The following is a 14,189-nucleotide window of genomic DNA, read 5'->3' as shown; positions in this document are numbered from 1 at the left end:
GGAATGTGGCCGCTCTCAGCTGCAGTTTGGGAAGCTCAGCTTTATAGGCACAGTCCCGTTCATGTTTGTTTGACTGTATTAGAGCTCTATTAAGCTGCCTCACCACACCGGTCACCTGTGTCCGTCAGAATCACATGCTTTGCAAAGTGCCTCCTGCACACTGGCGTTCTTTTACAGACCAAAGGAGAATGCACAGAAGTTATATTCTTGTCCAGAGTCCACGAGTGGTCAGTGTAACTTGGCTGTTAGTCTTAGTCTGCCTGGCCGGAAGTCGTCTTTCCAACGCTTTCCCTTGCTTTTCTCTGAGAGTTTGAGGAAGATGCCACAGCTATTCTTGGGGACACCCAAAGCGCAAAGTTAATATCTGCCCAGACTATAGAGTGAAACTTTTAAAAAGATTTTTTTGTTTATTTTTATTTATTTATTTGAAAGTGACAGAGAAAGAGAGAAAAAGGCAGAGAGAGAGACAGAAAAAAAAAAATGGGCACGCCAGAGCCTCCAGGCACTGCAATGAACTCTAGATAGTAGGCTCCCTTGTGCATCTGGCTAATGTGGGTCCTGAGGAATCGAGCCTCGAACCGGGGTTCTTAGGCTTCACAGGCAAGCGCTTAACCGCTAAGCCATCTCTCCAGCCCTAATGAAACTTTTTGACAGCTATTTCCTCGTGTCTAATCAGAGTTGGGAATGAATTATCCAATTGTGGTTTTCCCACAGCACTACACACTTTACCTAGAAAAACAGACTCATCATATTTTGGGATGCCTCAACCATATGAAAACTGAAGGTTAGCACCACTTCCCTGGAGGGCGATGTATGCCACCGGTCACGGGAACCACAGTTGTGCTGAGGTCCACCTCTTCTTGGCAAGCCACCAGCTCAGAGTAGAACTGAGCCTTCCGAACCCTAATGTGTGTCTAAAACTCTGCTCTATTCACAGCCCCGGACCCCAGGCCCGGAGGAAATGGTGTCTGAGAACTGTCATGTTGGTCCCCCGCTGGAGCCCGGGGAGGAGAAGCCAGACACTCATCTCCTGAGTACCACAGCCCGCAGGGGCCCGCGGAGTAAGTGCCTTGGTTGCCTTCAGCTGGTGGTTATTAGCTGTCTGTCTTGAGCACAGGGTAGAGTTATCTGGAGATCTCTTAGGGGGTTATTTCATGCTTGGCCGCTGCTCTTTTGCCATATTTGTTGTCTATAGCTTGGGGGTGTCTCTATACTCAGATAATGTAGACAGCATTAATTGAAATGGTGCAGAGGATAAATGCGTAGAAACTCAGAGGAGGATGACATGGAGGAGACACACACGTGAGTGAAGCAGGACTTGAATCAGATTTTATTAGTGACTTTTCACTGCTGTGACCACATACCTGACCTGAAGCGACTTAAGGAAGGAAGAGTTCATGTCAGTTTACAGTTCTGGGTTGCAGTGCATCATGGCAAGGAAGGCACGTGGGAGGGGCCTGAGGCAGCTGCTCACACCCAGTCCTCAGTGAGGACAGAGGCTGATGAGTGCTGCTGCACAGCTCATTTTCTGTTTTCTCTTCAGTCCAGGACCCTGGCCCACAGCGTGGTGCTGCCCACAGTTAGGGGCATTGCCCACCTCAAGTACCCATATTTAGCATATCCCTCACAAGCACTCCCAGAGTCTTTTGTCTCATGGTGACTCTAAATTCTGTCAAATTGACAACGAGAGACTGACCATCACAGAGATGTGGCATCAGTGAGGTAAGCCTCTGAGGCTCTTGGTGACCTCACCTCTTAGAATGCTAGTCTCAGCCCCACATGAGAACCTTCCCCACGGCAAGAACCTTGCTCAGTACGTCACCCCATTTGCTGTCCCCGGGACCGTGCATGTCACTCGCTGTCTGCTCTCACTCTTCACTCATGGCCAGTGCAGAAAAGTGGATTAAAAAGGGAAGCCAGTTACAAGTCAGTCCTCATGCAAGCCCTGCTCCCTGGCCAGCAGTTCTGTGGGAAGTGGTCCTGGTGGCTCTTCTTGCAAGGTCACCAATCCTATTGTACCAGGACCCCATGCTTATAAACTCACTTGCTCTTAATCAACTAATATAGACTTTGTCTCTAAACTTAGACATGGTGGGGATTAGAACTTCAGCAAATAAATGTAAAGGAGACATAGCTCAGACCTTAGCTTAATAGCATAGATTCTGTGGTATGAAAAGTGGATTCTTTATTTATTTTGTTTTGGTTTTGGTTTTTTAAAATGGGGGAAATACTTCAATATTACCATGGTGATAAGTGTGAAAGTCAAATAAAAATGAATGTGGGTATTGCTAAATAATCTAGTGCATTAGATAAATACACAGTAACTAAGGTGTTTAGGAACTGAGCTAAGAATTTTAATGCAAGCATTTCTCAAAGTCAGGGGGGAGGCACTATTTCTAAATGGTTGAGAAAACAGGGACATGTGAAGTTGATGCAGAGCTGCAAACGTGTCTGCTTGAGTAAGGTCATGACTAGCGGGTATCTAGAAAGCCTCAAATGAAGCTGAAAGTTGTTGGTGATTTTGGCAGTAATGTTGAGTCCAGCTGCAGAGCTAACATCCCATGGAGTGGATAAGTAACTCAAGTGGTCCACGTTTTCAGAGTTAATGATGCAAAGGCAGGTGCCCCTGTGTGTGGTTGCAGTAACGTAGCAGGTATCAGTATAGATGGCAACAAGCTGCAGAGCTGGATGCTGTGAGGAGAGTGGCAAGAGTGAGGGTGAGGGTCATAGAGAAGGTGGTAGAGGAATGAGCCTGAAGAGTGTATAGATCTCTCCAGGAAACACTACTGGGACACCCAGTAGTGTCTCATGGAGAGACATGGGAGAATGCATGGAAATATTTTAAAACCGCCACACATTAGTCTTCAAAATTATTTTTTTGTCTCACTTTTCTACTCAAAAGTCTGTAACAAGTATCTCAGAAAAAAAAAAAAATCTTACCCTTATTTTTTTCTAAGGTTTGAGGCCTTAGGCAATTTGAGCTTTCTATCTTGAATTTTCTTCTCTTCTCTAATAGCCTCACATGGTTGGCTCCTTACTGCACTTAAAATGCTTCAAGACTGACCACTTGAGCATTCCTGGGGGTGATTTCCCACTTAGAGATAATTCTTCACTCTTTATTAAACAATTGACTGAAAAGCAACTGTGTTGTATTGGTTAAGACCACTGGCTATGGAGTGGGACAAGCAGAGGTACAAAATCTTCCTGTCGTCCCTACCTATGCAAGTACCATGACCTCTGTAAACCTCAGTTCCCCTTGCTTTTGAAATCTGAGTGGGAATGGATGCCTTACAACCTCCACACAGCTGATGTCTCATTTGGGGAAGGAGTGAGCAGAACAAAAACGTTTGAAAGAAGGACAACCGATGGGGCAGCTAGTGAGAAGTACTGCAGAGAAGGTTAAAAAAGAGGAAGGAGGGGAAATGAGAGGCCTCCTAAGAGAGAATGTTCCAGAAGTGGCCTTATGGGCTAAAGAGATAGTTTAGCAGTTAATGCACTTGCCTGTGAAGCCTAAGGACCCAGGTTCTATTCCCCATTATGCACCAAAGCCAGATTCACAAGCTGGCACATGCCTCTAGAGTGCCTTTGCAGTGGCTGGAGGCCCTGGTGTGCCCACTCTCTCCCTCCTCTCTCTCCCTTTCTCTCTCTCTCATATAAATAAATTAATTAAATTAAATAAAAAAAGAAGTGGCCTTAAAGCACACTCACACTTGGTAAGCTTAAAGATCAACCTGAAGTCCAAAGTGGATGAAAGAGAGAGAAGAATAAAGAAAGGGAAGGAAGTAAATTCAGAAGGAAGGAAACTAATTGCACCTGCCTTGTGGGTCTTTTATTGTTAATGGGCAGATAGGAAGTAGACAATGTCCTAGACTTGGAGCCAGGCTATCACACCCCAAGGCCCTCCCTCAGTGACCCTACCTCTAGAAAGCTCCACCTTTTAAAGGTTCTCTCACCTCACCCAAGCAGCCAACCATTAGGGATTAAGTATTCATACATGTGAGCCTAGGGAGGACAGGTCACATTCAAGCCACCACTGAGCATTGGAAAGGTAGGGCTAATAGGGTTTATGACTGGACTGAATAAGGGCTACAAAAAGAGGAAGTGTAACAGCTTGACCAACTTGATGGTCAAGAGTCTTGACCAAATGGAAAATGGAGTTGCCACTTACACCAAAGGGGGGAAAATGCAGAAAGGACAGGTTTGGAGCAGAAATCAGGACTGTGCATGCAAAGTTTGAGACCTTTTTGGGTTGCCATGTAGACATGCATGTATGTAAGAGTGATCTGTGGTTGGAGAAACACAGAGATGCAGACAGTTGGCTTGGCTTTCCCTCTAGAGTAGCCCTTTCCCAACACAGTACAGGCCCGTTCTCCCACTCAGCCATCTTCCTTCAGTGTCACACCCCTCCTGGGTATGCTACAGGGAGCTGCTTGTGGCGCAGACCGGTCCTCTCACATCACCAGGTTCCTTCAGTTCGCTCAAGTCCTCCTGAGGTCCCTGTAGTGAACTGCTGTGGTGTTCTGCTGATGGAGCTGGAGCAGATTTTGTCTCCTGTGTAGACCGTGCCACCCTTCACTGTACAGAAGCTGCTGATGTTTGATGAGGATCCATGTCACTGACTTTTTCTCGTGCCACTTTGTGCTTTTGTCGTTATCCTAGGTAACATGATCAAATTCAGTGCTGTAAAGCCTTTCTCTTATGTTTTATGATTTCTTCAATAGGTTCATAGGTTTCTGTAGTTTTCTTCTGATAGTTTTGTAGTTTTAGGCCTTATGCTTGGTTCCTTATTCATTTAGAGTTGATTTTTTTTGTAACATAAGGAGCCACTTTTAGTCCTTGGCTTTGGACGCTCAGTTTTGTGGTACCATTAGTTGAACACTCCTTTCCTATTGAGTGTCTTAGCATGTTTGTACAATATCCAAGCATTTATTTCTAGATATGTCATTCTATTCTGCCCCGGAGAGCGGGGAGTTGAACAAGGACCCGAGGGGAAGTTAACCTGAGTGGGAAAAGGCAAACAGACACAAGAAGGAGACTATGCTAGGTGTTTGTCAAGGCCTTGAGATTTTATTTTTACATGTAGGTTTATATAAAGTTGTAGGGGGAAAGGGACATAATCAGGCCAAAGATCACAGAGTTACTGGTTAAGCCACAATGCCTTTGTTTCTTCATCAGCTACCAGCAGCATGGGGGAGTATTCAACCAAGCATACGATCCCTTTGTCTCTGGTAGTTGAATATTAGGTGAGGAAGTAGAAACTTAACTTTCTATATGGCAGTCTTTGTTTCTGGTAGTTGAATATTAGGTGAGGAAGTAGAAACTTAACTTGCTATATGGTGGTTTCCGTTAACATGGCCGAGGTTTGGTTCATAGCTGCCAAGACTATTCCATTGGGCTTGGTTTCCATCTTTATACTCATGCCACTCTGCTTTGATTACCATAGCATCATAATTTTTGGAAATCAGAGAACATGAGACTTTGATTTTTGCTCTTCCTTTTCAAAATTATTTTCACTGTGCAGGGTTCATTGATATTCTTGAAATCTTTGGGGTGGGCTTCCCTGCTTCTACAGAGCAACGTGCCACAGGAATTTTTTATAGGATTGCATTAACTTTACAGATTGATGTGTATAGTATTGACATTTCAACAATATTAAGTCTTTGAGTCCTCATACTGGCAAAGACTTTCCATTTATTTGTATAGTTTTATAGTTTGTGTGCACAAGTGCTTTGCCTTTTTAGGATCCCTTCAAAGTATATTGTATTTTATCATGTTATTTTAAAATGAGTTTGTATAATTTCATTTTGGGATTGTTTATTATTGATATTTAAAAGCACCTGAGGGCTGAAGAGATGGCTTATAAGTTAAGGTGCTTTCCTATGAAGCCTAAGGACCCAGATTCAATTTCCCAGGACCCATGTAAGCTAGATGCACAAGGTGGTACATGCATCTGGAGTTTGTTTGCAATGGCTGGAGGCCCTGACAGCCATTCTCCCTTTGACACTCTCAAATAAATTTTTTTTATAAAAAAAGCAACTTATTTTTATGTGTTGGTCTTGTATTCTGTGACTTTGCTGAATTCATGATATATTAATTCAAAATGTTTTTTGTGTATGTGAGGAAACTTTGGATTTTATACACACAAGAACATAGAATAAGGGAATAGAGATAATTTTACTTCTTTCTTTTAAGTTTGGATGATTGTCTTTTTCTGTGTGTGGTTGCTCTGGGTAAGGTTTCCAATCCTATCCTGAATAGAAATACTATAAGCTGTTCTCTTTACTTATTCTTAATCATAGAGAAAAAGTTTCCAAACTTTTTATTGAATGTGATGCAAGCTGTTGAAGTTTTATGTTCTCTTTATTATATTTGGGTAATTTCTTTCTACTTCTAGGTTATTAATGTTTTTTTCCTAAAACGTAATAAATTTTATCAAATGCTTCTTCCAAAAGAGTTGGGATGAGCCTAAGGCTTTGGTCACTATTCTGTTATGCAATACCCATCAGTGACCAGTATGCATGGGACCACCACCATGCTCCCTAACCCCCTTTTAAATGGGAAATTGGGTGTTTGTGATGTGTGCCTACCATAAAGGCCTGCAGGCTTGGGCTGAAGGTAAGATTCTGTAAATGGATCAAAGGCTTCCCCACTAATTAATAAACATTATTTGTCTACATTTTCCTAGGTGAAACCTCAAACAGTGTTCTCTTCACCCCTAGCAACAAAGATTACGCTCATGATTAATGCTAAGAAAGATATGTCACTTTCTGGTTTATCTGAAACTTTTACCTTAGAGGGAGATGGAAGATAAACAGAGAAATAGGCAAGCTAACACATAAATGAGATAAATCTGAAAACTTTAAACTCTAATAATCTAAGACAATGTTCTAAGCTAGGCAATAACAATAATAATAATCACCATGCTAAGTCTTTACATTCATTCTGCTATTCAATTCTAGAACAGTCTTATTCTCAGGCATTGTTTTGTAGGTGAATAGACTAAGATCCACAGAGAATCAATAGAAAGAAGTAATGGGGCCAAATCCAGCTCTGATCTGCTAACTCATGTTCTTACTTGTTGTTCCATAGTTTCTGTTCCCACAGACTTCACCATGCTTAGTCTTAAGAGCTAAGGATACAGTACAGTGCTACCAGCCAGCATTGGATCTCAGGGACCCATAGATGACTCAATAAGAGGCATAAAGCCAATGGAGTCTTCACAGGGATTGTCAAATGGCTACCCCTCAATTTTGTCCAAAAAGAATGGCAGTGAGGTAGGTTTTCCCCTTTTTTCTCCCCAGATGACCCATCTATTATTGGGTTCTATAATGTTGCTTACTTTTATTTGTTTATCCTAGTTGTCTTTCAACTTTTAGTGCATATAAGTCCTCTTTTTGGCAAAGTATCCCCCATGTGCAGTAGCCTGAGTGGGTCCTCTCTGTGAGCCCACCACCTGTGCCTGTATGAATATCTGAAGTCATCTTGTGACTCATCACCCTCCCTCCACCAAACCAGAAGTCCTCAAGGGCAAAGACTGATGTTGAACCTCACTGTGGTAGTTACCTTCACATTACTGAAGCAAAGCACCCAATGAAAGGAGAATAGGAAACTTGGTGATGGCAGGGAAAGCAGAGAATGAGCATAGGTTGAACAGCACCTCTGCCACAGCAAGTGAGAAAGAGCAGCAGGAAAGGGAGCTGGCTAAAACATCATTCAGCCCCCGACACACCTCCTCCCCCTTCCAAATTGCCACCAGGTAGGGACCAAGCATTGAGAACACATGAGTATATGCGGGTCATCTGATTCAAACCACCACAATCACATACTCATTGAGAACACAGATGTTTATGGGGGGACATCTGATTCAAACCATCACACTCACACAATGCTGAAAATCAGATGGACCATACAAAGCTATATGCTGTCATGCAGGTGAGTGGTGTCTAAAGCTGGCCTCTGTGCTGTCTGCTCCAGCCTATGCTCACTTACCACACTGAGCACTAAGCACACCACACCCTTCCAATCAGACCCTCTAGTTACATATGTTTGCTTTTTCTCCTGACTTCCCAAATGCTTATGGGGCATGGGTCTGAGCTATATTCCAAAGCACTCCTCCCCATCCTTTGGCACTTACATTCTTTCCACCACCTTTTCTGCTATCATCTCTGGGACATTAAAGGCTGTGATAGAGCTGTGTCTTTAAAGTGCTGAACCTTCAACTGTTGCTTTTTCTCGATACTTTTAAAGAGTCTGAATCTCCCAAGCAATCACACTATCTTAAAAAAAAAAAAAAAAAAAAAAAAAAAAACTTCTCTAACCAAAAGCAAGGGCAGCCCTAATATATTTACATAAACATAAATATTTAGAGGATAATTTGGTGGGCATAATATATTCATGTAATCAACCAACTATAGTAATTTCCCCTTCCTTGGACTTGTGATCTTCCCAGCCATAGGCTTTTGACTAGGTTTGTAGTATCAAGTATGAATTTCTTCCCATGGAGTGGCCTCAAATTTAATTAGAGAGCAGTTGATTACTTCGATAACAGGCATGCCACTATTGCAGTAGTGACCATCTGGGACTTTTCTCCCTCAGCAGCCTGCACAGATTTTTTTCAACATCATGACAGCTAGTCAGCAAAGAGGAGGCTTTCAGCTCAGCTCTAGCTTGATTTCTCCACATCCTGCAACTGAAATATGTGGTGTCTTCAGCAATAGGATCTCACCATCCATCTAGTCTGGTTGGCAACCAAGAGCCTTCATAATAGTTTATATAGTTTTGAGGACTTCAGAGACCTCCCTGACCAACAATTTACTGGAATGTATCCCAAACCTGGGACCAAGATTTTTCTGTAGCAACCTATGGTTTCTGAGCACAGAATGTACACCCCTATAGGGTATTTCTGCCTAACCTCTTTTTTAACACATTTTTTAAATTGGCTAACAAAGAAGTCAGTTTTCATGTGTCAAAAGTAAAAATAAATAAAATATACTCATCCTTCCATGATTCTATTTTGCACATCTCTTAAGGGAGTAGAGACCACTAAGTAGTTTCTTATGAAGACAAATTTCTCATCATTAGTATCTGTTTCCCATTCATTCATGTTAGTTTCTCTAATTAAAATCAATTTCTCAGCATTGACAGAAAAGAAGATTCAGAATCTAGAAATTTGAGTAAACAAAATAGATAATTTAATTTGGATGTACTTATTCAAAGTCATGAAGACATGGAAAGGCTGACCCAGGAAACAAGTGTGATAAATATGGTGAGACTCCAGAGAGCTGCTGGAAGGAGCAGGTTGTAGAAGTTACTGTGGGGCCAGCCGCTGGAGAGCAGGGTGCACATTTCAGTCAGAAAATGCTCAGAAAAAGTAGGAACTGCCTACAATTTTCCAAGCCTACTCCTCACCACCTCACATGGAACTCAGAAGACTGAATTAAAATACTAAGACAAAAACTAATAAGTCTTACCTGTGGCTATTGGTTAAAAGGAAAGGCATGACCCCATATTCCTCCCCAGCCATAGGTTCAATCCTCATGTCTTCCTTTAAAAACGAAACAACAGAGTGACTTCCAGTTAAGATGGTGGTGTAGGTACCACACCAAAGCAGCCTGGGGTGGGGGGGTGGAAGGCCAAAAACACTCAGCAAAATACACACTTTTACTAAAAAGTAAGGTGTATAGGAAATTGAAATGGCAGTGGAGAAGTAGAAGAGATCCAGAACATCCAGAGCCCGCACAGGCTGGCAAAAGCAGCCGCAGCAGGTCTGTTGACCATGGCGGTGGCAGCACACAAGAAAGCCACCAGGCTCGACTCAAGCCTCAGGAAAAGCCAGGTAAGGGGAGCTTCCACTCACACCGGAGCTCTCCGCAACTCAAGAAACGAGAAGGGAGAGCAGCAGTAAACAACAGAGGAGCAGATCACAAGGTAGAAGAACATGTGGAACAGCAAGAGCACTAGAGCAGCTGCGGCTGCCTCCCCTCCCCCACTGCCTGTGCCCAGCTCTGGCTAACAGAGCAGCAAATGTTAGCCAACAGCGGGACCCAAGCAAGAGCAGAGTCCGGCAGCAACATCAGCAGCTCCGGCACTGGCAATAGCGGTCCCAGCAGTGGCAGCTTCAGTGGCAGCAGCGGCAGATCCAGCAGCAGCGGCAGCAGCGGCAGCTCCAGCAGCAGCAGCTTCAGAGGCAGCAGCAGCAGCGACAGACCCAGCAGTGGCAGCTTTAGCAGCAGAGGTGACAGATCCAGCAGCAGCAGTTCCAGCAGCAGGGGTGCCAATCTGCAGGGCCACAGTTGTCAGGCTCGGTTTGCCCCGCAGGAAAAGCCAGTGGCAGATCTAATACATCCAACAAAGAAAAAGACAACTTATAGAAAAGTATGAGTGGGAATTTCAAGATATTCAGGACACTATGAAAAGTCAAATATAAGAATTCAAGGCATAGTAGAAGGAGAAGAATTCCACTCCAAAGGCATAGTAGGTGTCTTCCAGAAAATCATAGAAGAAAACTTCCCCCAAATTGGGAAAGAGGTGCCAATGCAGATACAGGAAGCCTTTAGAACCCCAGCCAGACAAAACCTGGAAAGAACCTCTTCTTGCCATATTATAATCAAACTACCAAACACACAAACCAAAGAAAAAATATTGAAAGCAGTTAGAGAGAAAAACCAAGTTACCTACAAAGGCAAGCACATCAGGATTACAGCAGATTATTCAACACAAACTTTAAAAGTCAGAAGGGCTTGGAGTGATGTATTCCAAGTTCTGAAAGATAACAACTGTCAACCAAGGTTACTTTATCCTGCAAAGCTATCCATTCAAATAGATGGAAAAATAAGGACATTCCATGACAAAAGCAGGTTAAAGGAGTATTTGAAGACAAAACCAGCTCTACAGAAAATACTTGATAGGATCCTCCATGCTGAAGAAAAGGAAAAGCACACATATAAAGGAACCTGGAAAAAATAAGCAATACTCAAATACTAGTTAACACAAGAGAGCAAAGGTCCAACCAGAACCACACACAAAAAAAAATGCAAACATAAATACACACCTTTCAATAATATCTCTTAATATCAACGGCCTCAATGCCCCAACGAAAAGACATAGGTTTGCAGACTGGGCTAAAAAGCAGGATCCTACAATTTGTTGTCTCCAAGAAACTCATCTTTCTACAAATGATAGACATTACCTTAGGGTGAAAGGATGGAAAATGGTGTTTCAAGCAAATGGGCCTAGAAAACAAGCAGGGGTTGCTATGCTAGTATCTGACAAGGTAGACTCCAGTACACTGCTAGTCAAGAAAGATAAGGAAGGTCACTTTATATTGATTAAGGGCACACTCCAACAGGAGGACATTACAATCCTTAACATATATGCACCTAACATGGGGGCTCCTAAATTCATTAAACAAACACTATTAGAACTAAGGTCACAGATAACACCAAACACAGTGGTGGTGGGTGATTTTAACACCCCACTCTCATCAATTGACAGGTCATCCCGGGAAAAAATAAACAGAGAGGCATTTGGATTAAATGAGGTCATAGAAGGAATGGACCTAACAGATATATACAGGACATTTCATCCAAATGCTGCAGAATTTATAATCGAAACAACAACAACAAAACTTTATCACAGCAAATTTCCTCCAGACTTTCTTTTCCCATTTTTGTGTCCAGTCCTTTCTTAAATGTATGCTTATTCAAACAAATGCTTATTCATTTAAAACTCCATTAAGGTCACTAATGAATTGTTCGTTTGCTAAGCTGGTCCTTGCCTGATTTTCAGCATTTGACTACCATAGCTTGCCACCCCCTCCAGCTTGTTTATTTCATGTAGAGGGATACATTTACATAGTTTTACTCTTTGTGACTGCACCTCCCCCTTATCGTTGGTGGGTCTCACTCACACCTCAACCACTCCGTGTTGGGGATGAATAGGCTCAGGGCTTTGTCCTCTTTATCGACACTAATTGTTGTTGTCTTATAAGGACTTTCACTTCTCTCTGTACATTGGCCACACTCACATGTTTGTCTCCAGCCTAAATTTCTTCCAGGTTACTATGCAGCTGCCTAAGTAATGTCTACTTTTTCATATCTAATAAAATCAGTCATGTTTAATAGCTTTATACAGGTAAGTTTACATCTCACTTTCACTCATTGTAATGGTGCAATTCAGGAATTTTTAGTAAGTACATAAACTTGTGTATTACAGTAATGCAGTTTTGAATATTTTTCAATACTCCCCAAAGTTCCTTTGTGACTGTATATCTTCATTCCTACCCTCAACTGTAGACAAACACTAACTATCTTCTATTTCTATAAATGTGCCCTATTTTTGGACATTACATGTAAATTGAATCCTATATAATGATTTGTGTATAGAGTCTTTGTCTTTAGTACATTGTGGTCTTAAGAGTAGGGCTTTAGTTATTTTGTGTTTTTTTTTTTTTAATTTGTTTGTTATTGAGACCGTATCTTGCTATGTAGCACAAGCTAGCCAACAAACATGCCATCTTGCTTAATCTCCTGAGTGCTGGGATTACAAGCATATGCCATCATAACAGGCTAACACAACTTGTTTTTGCAAGTTGTCAATGTAAACTCCACATTTCTTCCCTTTTTTATCATTGAATTATATGCAATTCTATGAATATACTACCCTTTGTTTATTCATTTATTGATGGATATTTGGGTTGTATTCATTTCAGTGCTTTTGCAAATAGTGTCACTATGACCACTTGAAGCGGTTATCAAATCGATGTAACAAAACACCTAATCAGAGCAGCTCATGAAAGGAGAGAGGTTTATTTTGGGCTTACGGTTTTGAGGGGAAGTTTCATTGTGTTGGAGCAAGCATGGCAGAGCCAAGCTGGGCATCACATCTTGCCAGAGGCCTAGACATAGCATAAGAGTGAAGTAGCCCTGACAAGGGAGAGCTGAGCTGTATAAACCTTAAGGCTTAGCCCCTAGTGACACACCTTCTCTAGCAAGGCTCCACTTCCCAAAGGTTCCATGAGCTGTAGATTGAATATGAGGCTTAATTACAGATACGTGAGGCTATGGAGGACTTGACATTAAAATCCCTGTGTCCCTTGCAAAAATCTTTATGTAGACATAAGTCAATTTGGGGGGAAGATTCCTAGTGGTAGGGTCTCTGGGTCATATGATAAACTTGTTTAATTTTTTTTAAAGGAAATTACCAGCTGGGTGTGGTGGTACACACCTTTAATCACAGCACTTGGCAGACAGAGGTAGGAGAATTGCTGTGAGTTCAAGGCCACCCTGAGACTATATAGTGAATTGCAGGCCAGCCTGGGCTAGAGTGAGATCCTACCTCGGAAAACCAAAAAAAAAAAAAAAAAAAAAAAAAAAAAAAAAAAAAAAGAAAAAAGAAATTACCATTCTGTTTTGCAACCTGGTTCTCTTGCTTTAATTTTTCTGCGAATACTTTATGAAAGTTCCAATATTATCTTTCTTTTATTATAGTGATCTGCTCTTACTTATCCATCCAAAATATAGTCCAAGAGTCCCAGTATATGTCTAAAACCATGGATTATATTGAACTCTACTTATATTACGTTTTTTATACATAACTATGTATGATAAAGTTTAATTTACAAATTAGGCACAGTAAAAATCATAGTAACTAATAATAGAATAATTTCAATGCTCTGCTGTCATAAAAGTTGCATGAATGTGCTTCCTCTTTAAATGTTTCATTCTGTAGACCCTAGAACTTTGTCATGTGAATTTTTTCTCTCCTTACTAAGAGAAACTGATAAAAAATTAAAGAGATATTAGGGAATGAACTATCCAAAAGTCTTTTTGAAATGCCAGCATCATATTTGCATGCTCAAGAAATACCTAAGTTCAAACATTTCACCCATGACTGACATTAAAGCTCTTTCTATAATCCACACATTAAGAAAATATTTGCAAGCCAGATATCTGAAACGGTACAGTATCTAGAACATACAAGAGCCAGTTATCCAGTGTACTAAGTAACAGGCATTCTCCAAGAAGCTGCACAGTTGGCCAGTGAGCACATGAAAGATACCATCACTGGCCACTAGGAAACCTGAATCAGAACAATGACAGCGCACTGTTCACCACCAGGGTGGTTATGCTTTCTAAAAAGCCACCTAATAACAAGTATTGGCAAGGAAATAAAGAAGTTGGAATTCTAGG

At 41.7% G+C, this 14,189-nt stretch overlaps 1 protein-coding gene across 5 annotated transcripts in view; it reads left to right on the top strand.

Moving 5' to 3' along the window:
- The window catches only part of Cc2d2a (coiled-coil and C2 domain containing 2A), a 128,714-nt gene that overhangs the window by 8,881 nt on the left and 105,644 nt on the right, over positions 1-14,189 (top strand). For all 5 annotated transcript variants that reach the window (XM_045161369.1, XM_004656067.2, XM_045161366.1 and 2 more), the window contains one exon: positions 938-1,061. In XM_045161369.1, coding sequence (XP_045017304.1) covers positions 938-1,061 — 124 coding nt within the window. The remainder of the gene's footprint in view (positions 1-937; positions 1,062-14,189) is intronic.

This window comes from Jaculus jaculus, chromosome 11, assembly GCF_020740685.1.
Source record: "Jaculus jaculus isolate mJacJac1 chromosome 11, mJacJac1.mat.Y.cur, whole genome shotgun sequence".
In the NCBI taxonomy this organism is placed as follows: Eukaryota; Metazoa; Chordata; class Mammalia; order Rodentia; family Dipodidae; genus Jaculus; species Jaculus jaculus.
The sequence above is the reverse complement of the archived record's forward strand: the minus strand, read 5'-3'. Positions and strand labels throughout refer to the sequence as shown.